General features: G+C 32.8%; 1 protein-coding gene across 1 annotated transcript in view; it reads right to left on the bottom strand.

The window, feature by feature from the left end:
- Positions 1-10,057: 10,057 nt before the first annotated feature.
- The window catches only part of LOC149089826 (beta-alanine transporter-like), a 131,810-nt gene continuing 131,144 nt past the window's right edge, over positions 10,058-10,723 (bottom strand). Inside the window, exon 11 of the mRNA XM_089249962.1 lies at positions 10,058-10,314. Within this exon, the coding sequence (XP_089106088.1) occupies positions 10,182-10,314 (133 nt within the window). The 3' untranslated portion in view covers positions 10,058-10,181. The remainder of the gene's footprint in view (positions 10,315-10,723) is intronic.

Here is a 10,723-nt window from a genome sequence, read left to right as displayed (position 1 = left end):
GTCCTCTCGAGACAAGATATTTTTCCAATTCCAAATGATTTTCTTTATTTATACAGCATTAGTAACGGAAATAAAAGTGAAATTTCTTAATCGGAATGTTGCAAAAATTGAATTTTATTAGATTGAAATTGAAAGTGACTTATATGAAGCTGCATAGTGTAAAAAAATGTGTGGCTCTTCAACGAAAACATTTTTTTTCGTCGATCAATTTTCTTGGTGCGCTTTTTTCATTAGAAATAACTTTCCGTTAATAAAGGCTAAGAAAATATTTACATGATTATTTTTCTATATTTATCTCTTTTTCTTAACTCATCTACATCCATCGCATAAAAAAAATGAAGAGATTAATAGCTTTGTTTCATCCTGGAAATACTTATGTATGTTTATATATACAATTAATAACCAATCTACTCATTACAGCTCTCACGACAATGCTGATAAAAATCAAAAGAAATGTCTGAAAATGGAAAAAATTTGTAAAAATATGCTTATATTATGATGACAATTTTTGTTATGAAAAACTTGTGTTACTAATATGTATAAATTTAGTAATCATTTTACCTCATGTTTTTTTTTTATTCGAAATATTATGTTTCACAAGACACAGATTTTTTTTGTCATTTTTCATTGTTGATACAAAGGTATCTGAATACGAAGCAATCACCAAGACTTTGACTTAACTAAATGATTATTTGGTATTATCCGGGTAAACTTTTTAATTTCCAATTTTGATTTTTTTTTTACGTCACTTATATGTGCTTCCTATTTCTAAAAATAAAGACTAAGAAAAACATATAATTATTAAATAATTAAAAATAAATCTGCAAATAATTCTACCGAGCAGATAAAAACATGCCTAGGTTCAAACAAATGAGATGTGTTCAGCATTAAGAGAGATGATTTTTTCCCTCTTTTAATTTCTATTAGAAGAATTTTAATTGAAAAGTGGAATTTTTCTGCGATATTTATTTCTTTACTTATTTTTTGACAGAGAGTTAATTGAAAATTCCATGTCGAAAAGGAATTTTCATGAAAAATCTTATTTACAGGAGATGAGAAGAAAAAAAAAACAGCTCGAAGCATAAGTGAAAATTTGCATAAACTTCAAAGATAAATCGAGGAAAAACGGATTAAGTATTAAGAAAAAAATGCTTAGGGGGGAAAATGATTTCTAATTTCATATTTTAAATGGAAAAAAAACCTTTATTAATTATTTTTCCCCCTCAATCGTTTACATATTAGTTTACTTCAATTTCTTTAAATTATTAGTTGTATGTAAGAATTAATTTAGTTTTAGCTAGATTTTTTTTAACAAGAATTCTATAATGTGGAGAATCGTGATATTATGAACTTGTGTTAATTAGTATTGTTCTGAATTCTATAGAGAGTGAAAAGTTATGTTTATATTAATATATTTAAATATTAATGAATACTTAGATCAAATAATCATAAACTACAGTATTTGTATATCTGTCTTAATCTCGGTCAGTAATTTCTCTATTCAACTTGATTCAAAATGTATTTCAATTACAAAAAATAATTATTAAATTAATTGCATACAGGATGTCCTATGAGTCGTAACACGGCCTCATGAATTGTTCGTCGTACAGGCATGGTTCCACTTTAAAAAATGTTCAAAATATATTCAGGAATCACCCTGTACCAGTTATGAGAGTGAAAATACAGTGTGTTACAAAATAAAATAATACAAATGTTTACACTGCATCTTAGTTCTATATCTTCTAATTATAAAGTTATTGTCCGGTGTCTCCTAAACCCCCCCCCCCCAAAAAAAAAGCCATTACCCTGTGCTATTTTCGCTGAGATATTGAAATTAAAAAAATGATGAGAATAATAGCATGAACTAACGGACAAGCTCATTCTACACTTCGAATGCTGTTCTTTCCGTCATTTACAGTGATTTTTTGAATTCGACTATCTCAAAGAATATTGCACTTAGAAGCATGCGATTTTCTTTGTTTCGTTCAGGAGAGTCAGGGAAATGAAAATTTTAATTGGAAGACATATATACGACTTATATTGATTATCATTATAATAATTATTACATTAATTATTATGTTAATATTAGACTTTATTAGGACAAATTAATTCTATAAACTTTTTAATCACAAGATATAGAACCAGGGCACAGTGTAAAATTTTAATTTTTTATTTTGTAACGCACTGTACTTTCACTCTCAAAACCGGTACAGAGTGATGCTTGAACACACTTCAAGGTTTGAAAAGATTACGATATTTTTTATTCGAAATTAGCTGACTGTTTATTAATTAAAACAAATCTTGTTAATCATTAACAATGCATATATTCATATCACCTAACTACTTTTTTTCTCTTCTAATCTCTCAAATTTAATTCAGCATTAATGAATAAACTACAAACGAACTACAAGCACATAAAAATACGAACAATAAAAATCCATATAGAGAGAGGCTATATCCAGGCTTTCGTACTTGGAATGAAAATCCATGTTTATGTAACATGAAAGATCGTTGAGCCCAAATTAACTTCATGGATTAACATTTTTTATACAGAAAATTGCTTTTATTCATGAGGTTCCCCCATTAAAGTGAACGCGTGGTGGCAACTCAGCATCACATATGGTACAGGTTTTCCCTCGATGTACAACTAAAGAGCCATTCTGGAAAAAGTAATAAAAAACATAGGTTATTGATAAAATTGTTTCTTGCACAATTGGTGAATTTGTTTCCGACTTGCATGATATTGATCACAGATTTAATGAGTTTTGGCAAAAAAAAAAGAAAAAAAAGAGCAAACTCGAAATTTTAAAATGAAAAGTAAAGTCGAAAAACTAATGATGTACTCATATATCTATTATTGTTTTGAATCAGCAATTAGGGCATAGAATTCAAAGTTTTATATATAATTTCTCTGTTTTTTGATCAGTAGAACCCCCAGTGTCACATTGCAATGCATTGAAAGGTCTTAGTGCAGTTATATCTAAGTTTTGCCTCCTATATTTTTCTGCAATTATTATATTTTTTCCAATTATATATTTTTCATATTTTTCCCAAGCACAAAATCTAGAAATAGAGCAGATTTCTTTCCGCACTGCATCTAGGGATTATATAAGTTCAAGTCTACATTTACTCGAGAGATACTCTTTTAATCACGAACTTTACCGCATATCAATAACATGCATACACAATCACAGGTTACGTTTGTTTTTACTATCATTGAAGTTGCGTAAAAAAGAGACAATATCTGAATTTTGCGATTTAAATCAATGATTTCATTTAAAAAAAAATCAAGTGATTTGAATCTTGTGTGATTTTAATCACAATTACTTGATTTAAATCAGCGTACCCTGGCACATTTTGAGAATTTTTTTTAAATCGGAACCATATCTCTACGACGTATGATTGATATGAGATAAAGACCGAGTTAAGAATTCTGGGATATATAATTCGAAATTATGTTGATACGAACTGTTCGAAATCGAATATGAACTATTATTTCCATGCCTGGTGTTTAGAGATGCGAAGCATTAGAAACTAGTAATGATTGGAATTATTTTATTTCATGGTGAATTTTCGAATTATTATGTGAAAAAAATGTTTTTATTCATCTTAATATTATTTATAGTTACTCAGTGAAGAGAAATAATTAGAGTATAATGACGGCTAATGACATCAAAAGAGCAATAAATCATGGAAATTATCATTTTTTTTCTGTTTTGCAATCAAAAATATCCTATAAACAATGAAATTTGTGTTTATTGAACATTGCATGATATTATTGAATTATGCACCCAATTACCCGACCACGCGCGATTTCCTAAGAAAGATTTCAGATAAATATAACGCAAACACTGCAGATGTTCAATTAGCGATTTATTTATTTTCCCAAGATAAAAGCTCGGTTAATGGGAACTAATTGATTCCCCGAGCTAATTTCTTGGAAATAATTAACGCTATTAAGGAAGGAGTGGAGGAGCTGGCCAATTTATTTCAATAACTATGACATTTACAGCCAATCTAATCAGTTTTTTCTTCCATTATCGTATAAAGTGAATTATTATCAACAATTGAAACTTCAGTGGTGATTCCTGTTCAATTTAGTGATTGCTTTATATTTTTTAAAAACGCTTTTATATTTTGTGGTAATTTACGTTGTTTCCTAATTGCACAATATTTTTTTCTGTCTTTATAGTGAAGCATTTCACACTGCTCATATTTTACAAATTTCGTTTACTTCTGAAAATGTTTGGGGTAAACATTTATTCTCAATTCTTAAGCTCCCAGATGACATTTTTCTTTAATTAATAGTTATTAACATCTTGCTATGTTTCTAACAATGCCACGGTTATAATGAAACTTGTGTTTTTAAAGCTAATTCTCATCGCAAAAATGCGATAACGTTTGAGAAATATTTTAAAGCGCATGTGATTTTTCTAGAGGTGGCTGTAACTTATTTTGTGGGAAGATAAGAAAGAAAGAAAAGAGTATACGTAGAATGCATTTTGAACCACTTTCGTTTGATACAATTCCAAGAAATCGATCACTTGTCAGATTTTTCATGTTAAAATGTGATTTACGATGTTCATATCTCATGGGAGAGAAAAGCTGAATTTTTTTTTATTCGCAATATACTTCTCGGTTATTTCCCAAATTCGATAGCACCAGGATTAGCTTTGTAATGGGTTATGTAAATAATTTTAAAAAATGTAGAAACCAGTTCATTTTAGACTGTATTTGTCCTAATAATTGAAAATAGAGAGGATTTTTCAAAAAAAAACAAAAATTGCGTGAATTTTTGTTTATGAATCGCGTGGTTTTATAACTATTTTAGTTTTAAACGAAAATAACGTAGTTCATAAGAAGGTGATAATTCGAGTATTTTTACGAGATACAATAATTTTCATATAATACCGTGTCAAGAAGAGATGTAGAAATATTTTTGAAAAAAAGTGCAATACGTGTTTTTCGGACCAAACTTTTGCATAAACGCCATAAAAAGTAGGAATCAAAAGCATTTAGGTTGCTGTTACTGTAGAAATGTTAGATGCATCGGTAATTATATATAATCACCTGTAAGTTTGATAAATTCCATTACATTCATCATTTCTACCCGTGATCATGCGTGACCCCCGTCAAATGCAACAGTTAAGTTCGATATACAGGGTGCTTGAAATTGTTTATCCGTAGGGCTACCTCTGCAACCGTTGACTTCAGAAGTATCTTTTCAGTTACAATTTCTTCAAAATTACATGCGGCTTTTTAAAATGTCATATTTTTTGAAGGGTCTTATACATAAGAATATACAAAAATTAACCTTTTTATAGTCTCCGTGTCCCGAAACTTCCAATAAATGAAATGTAGATCATTCTCCCCGTAAAAGTCATACGCAAAGAGCTCCATATTTAACAATGGAATATATATCGATATATTTGACTATGAATTTTTTAGCGTTTTTCCGCTAACGATTGAGGTTCGCAAATTGCGAAAACGTAAATTAGAATCAGTAAAAGATGGATGTAATTATGAAAATTTGATATATCATATAATCTATTTAATACAATTTCAGAATTTCTGTTTTTAACCAATCACCAATGGCATCGACTTGCAGAATCGGAAACCAGCGTGCACTATGTTCGTACCCAAAAACCGTGTTCACACCTGACCGATAATATAATGATGCAATACGGGATATCGACACGAATTTGTTAAAAAAAAACTGAAATTGAGATTTCCAACAAATCTGAGTCAATGTTACCGTCGTATCGCTATTGTGTGCACCGCACCTAAAAGGAAGGATGAATCACTTTTACTGTTACGGCCTTAAAACCACCCACATAAGAAGTATTAGCAATACAGTGTTAGGGTACAAACATAGTGCACTCTGGTTTCCGGTTCTTCGAGTCGGCGCCGTTACGGATTGGTTAAAAAGTTGATATTCAGTTTTTTAACCAATCAGGAATGGTGCCGATTTTGAGAATCAGAGACCACCGTGCACTATGTTCGTACCCTTACGATGTCATCACTATCGAGATATGCAGGAAACTGGTTGTTATGTGGTTGATGATTGGAAAAATTCACATTTGCCTCTACTATAACTCGTGAATCAAAGCCCTCTCGCTAGGTTCTCTCATTGCTTTGCGAAATTCCTTCTTAAGAGCATAAAAATTCTGATTTTTCAAAGCGTTCTATACACGATGACAGTAACAATCAGCCAATAATTGGTTCGTAAAGGACAACACGGGAACTAGATATCGCTATGTATGGAGGAATTTTTCCATACGGGGTGAATCCAACTTATTCTGCCAAATGCAAGGGGGAGGGTGTGATAGACGAGCCTAAGTAGATCATGAAGCACCCCACAAACCCTGTCTTATCAAAATCGTTCTCGAGTGATGGTGGATAATCGATTATGGAAAGAAATCCGTCAAGTCTGAAAAAACCAGAATCGGGGAAGTTTCTGAAAGACCTACACACACTAAGCACGCATTTGGAAAGAATAAAAGAAATGCTAAAAGGTGATACTAATTTCATAGAAATATCTGGTTTTAATGATGAGCTATAAGCACTGAAAGATTGGCGATGTTCCAAATAGAATTGTCAACAAAATGTTTAGTCGTAAATTCTCGAAGCATCCTTCTAGCTAAAATTGGTCAAATTTGTCAAATACTTGTCCATTCCACCAGCTTCCGAAAGCGCTTACAATACACCGTATCGATTTATTGGTTCATGATAAATTCAGGCTTTTTTTTGCAATACATCACTGAAATCAGCGTTTGACGCATTGAATATTCCACGAAAATTCCCGGAATTGGCGGTTACAGATTTTGGTGCAATTTTTGATTTTGCACAAAAAATCCTATAAAGTGGCACTACTTCTATCTACAGCAGAGCTGTTCAATCTTTTTTCTAGTCGCGAGTACTACTTGTACTAATCATCAAAAGGAGAGCACCCTTACGGCGACTTTGGCATACGAATGCACGTAATCAGGTTGATTTAAATCCTTGAATGCAGTTTATGCAAGGTATTTAATTGTAACGTTGACCAAGTGCTCCCGAGCATGAAATCGAACCCAAGCATCGAGCACTCTGGATGATTCAGAGAGAAAATGCTGGTGCTCACTAGTAACGGGTTGAAAAGATGCCTGATCTACAGAATATCTTCATTTAACGGTGAGCTACAACCGCCGAGGAAACGGTAAAGTGAAAAATTGAAATATCGCCAAAACCTACTAATATTACTTCGACGAACACAGGTTTTAGTGACGTATTGCTAACAAACGACTAAATTTCTCTTGAACTGGATGACCAATTTGGTTTGTTTTAGGCTCTTCCGAAAGCTGGTGAAAATGGACAAGTTTTTGTCAAATTTGAGCGATTGTAGCTATAAAAGAAAAAAGAAGAGAAGATTATAGAAGGGTGTTTGCGGAATTGGCGAATAAAAATTTCGACAATTCGATTTTTAACTTTGCCAATCGTTCAGCGCTTGTAATTCGCCTTTAAAACCAGATATTTCGATGAAATTGGCGTCACTTCATGGCATGTTGTCTGTTCTTTCCAAATGTGTTGCTTAGTTTAGGTAAACGTCTTTTAGAAACTTCACAAATTTTGTTTTGTCCAGACTTGACGCATATATATTTTTTCCATAATCGATTATTCACCATAACTCGAAAACTGGATAGGAGATAGGAGAGGTTTTGGTGAGGTGTTTCATGATCCACTTAGGTTCATTTATCACCCCCCTCCCCCGCATAATGTCTCTCCTACAGAAATTAAATTCCCGTTGTTGTGTGGGTGCGATAAACAAGATATGCAAGTTATGCATTACGTAACTTGCATAGTATAACCGTTATTTGTAAGTCTGCGAATCCGTGAGCATTGATGAAAATAATAAGTATCATATCTTTCAGAATTTTTTAGGAACAATAGAAATGGGAAATTGGAATGCGAAATTCTTTTTTATGTATTGTTTATGGGGAAGGGTTCACTGATGTAGACGTAGAAGAAGTTAGAGAATTTAATTCACAGCAATTCAGAAAGCTACATAGGAGGGATTAATTGAGCTGACTTCTCCTAAACCTAAGCGATATCCCATGAAGATGATCTAAATTAAGAAAAAGAAGGGAAATTTGTTATGAGCAATATAGTAAAGGGCTCCATAAGTTTGAATAGTCAATTAATTGTTTCTATGAAATAGACCCATCGTAGGTTTTTCAGGTGTATAAAAATTAGTAGAGGAAGCCTTGCTACTTTTTTATAACAAATTTACTGAAATTAAAAAAAAATGGCTAATAGACATTGTTATTCTTTCAGAAGGCATTGCTTAGAATTGCTACCCCCAGCCTTTCTACTTCTTCCACTCAAAACAGATACGGTAGAAACCGTATGCCTAAGAAAAACAAATGTTTATGGTTTGGGTTATTCGGTGGATTTTCGTATTCGCGGGAAAGAGGGGTTACGTCCCGAGAATACGAAAATCCACCGAATAACCCAAACCACCGATGGACGACTGCAATCATCATCCACATAACAATAAGTTTCCTGCATGTCTTGGGTACAAACGGAGAAGGCATCTTTACATACAATCACTATAGTTAATCCTCCCGTTCCAGTCCATTTGCGTTCCAATATATTACCGCTGGTCCAACTTCGAGTGTTCGTAAATGGGTGAAACTGCCTGCTCACGTTAACTGTATGGCAATAGTTTCGCAAAGATGAAGTAAGTACGCCACAATAATTTCTACGCCGATGATGAATCCGAAGATGTTAATCCTAACGCTTATCGCAATGCGCTAATGTGCGGACGAATCTCATCATTTTCGATAACGAGAGACCCCGATTAACAAATTTAATAATAATTCCTGTAATCGCAAAGATTTACTTAGCGGGAGAGAGTGTAAACACATGCTTAGAAGATTAAATAAATCCCTCGGGAGTAAGAGAGAGAGACACACACACAGAGACATATTTATCTTTCTTTTGCGAATAAAACTCATTAAAATATTTTTCTTTGCAAATAAAATATGCAAAATTTAATGCTTTGGAGATATTTTTAGAATGAGGGGAAAGAAAAATCTATAACGTTTTTGAAGATAATCATTTTTGAGAAATGACGGAGATGATTTATATTTGTTTTATTCATCGCATGGAGCAAGAGAGAGAGAGAGTGTGTGTGTGTTTTAATAACATACATATTTTATCCGAAAATCGTGCAAATGGAAGGGAAGCATTCTTATATTTTCTGAGGATTAATGCATCATTAAAAATATCTCATTAAACTTACTAAAGCATCTTTGGGTTTTCAAGTATCCCGCGAGATCTTTTAAACGATGGAAACTACAAGTACTATCAACACGAAAACGTTGATGTATATAAATATTCCTCTCCGATCGACTTTCATCTCCAGCGTGTCTTCCAAGGCTTAATTAGGAATGCTTCCTGGGTGAATTTTATATTTACTTTCATTGTGTGTGCGTAACAATAATGGGATATCTGTGATGAAAACCGTTTTGTTCTATGTACGCTCCGATAGTTCCTTTCGGAGAAGTCATCAAATTTCTATGATCTAGTTTTCAAGATAATTAGGTGATTCGAATAAATCTTTTAATGGTCTTGATTTCAAGAATGCATTACGCTCTTTTATTGTTTCGGTTCGTTGTTATAGAAAATGCTTTTCCCCAGCAAAATTTTCGAATGAGCAATTAATTTCCATTACGACGTGAAATTTCTTTTCGCGGTAGAGAATCTGTCCATTAATTCTATTCATAGATTTCGTTAATAGAGATAATTGTAAATGTAAGTTCCGAGTCACTTTATCGTGACGCGGAACTTTTAAGCATTGTGTATAGTAAGTAATCAGATAATGCTTTGGCAAAAAATGATGAATTTCCTAAACAATGCCCCGTGTAACGTCATTCTTTTTAGAAAAAACGGATTCCGTTGTTTTCTGGAAAACACAAAAATTCCATTTCAGTACTTCCTGTATTTTATGTAATATTTCATTGTGATTTCTTTCGTTTTTATTGCAATGTCTGCTGTATGTTGATGGAAACTCACGAGAGCACAACTCTGGACTATTTTATTCAAACAGCTAGAAATACAGTAGCAACATATAAAAAAACTGTCCGCAATAAAATATATATAGAGATATATAATATAAGAATCTGAACGAAAGTGTTCGGCGTTCACACAACAGTTATTTTAACAGTTTCGATTGTGGAGCCTTGGTCGGAGGAAGAGCTCTCGGAATGAATGTCTGCCGGCTCGGGATCTCCTTCTGAACTTGCTCTTCGGAGACTGTCTTGCCTTCGTAAAAGACTTTGTGGGCATGGAATGATAGAAGAAAATATCGTCTTAGGATGGACATTTAGAAACATCTCGTAAATATACTACGGGAAGCCAAAAATTGAGCAACATGCATTGAATGGCATTGTTCGTAAATTTGATAACACTCTGAGGTTGATAGGACGTTGGGCTTTAACGGGTTAACATTTCACGGCAGGCTGAATTAATAAAATACGATTTGATATCGATCTTATTAACCCTTTCCGTAGTTTTATAAATTTCACTGATCCGCATTATAAATGAAACAATTGAAATAACAAAACCCTCTGTAAAATGTCACAGTCTTTTTTCAAGAGGATTTTTGTTCCAATTTTCATGCAGCTGGTTATCCTCCCCCCCCCCTTCTCCTCACCAATTATGAGAACAATAAACCGATGAAGAG

This window comes from Pholcus phalangioides, unplaced genomic scaffold, assembly GCF_987345545.1.
Source record: "Pholcus phalangioides strain wild (caught in Gottingen) unplaced genomic scaffold, Ppha-v1.0 ptg000001l_1, whole genome shotgun sequence".
NCBI classification, from domain to species: domain Eukaryota; kingdom Metazoa; phylum Arthropoda; class Arachnida; order Araneae; family Pholcidae; genus Pholcus; species Pholcus phalangioides.
This window is presented reverse-complemented; position numbering and strand designations above follow the sequence as displayed.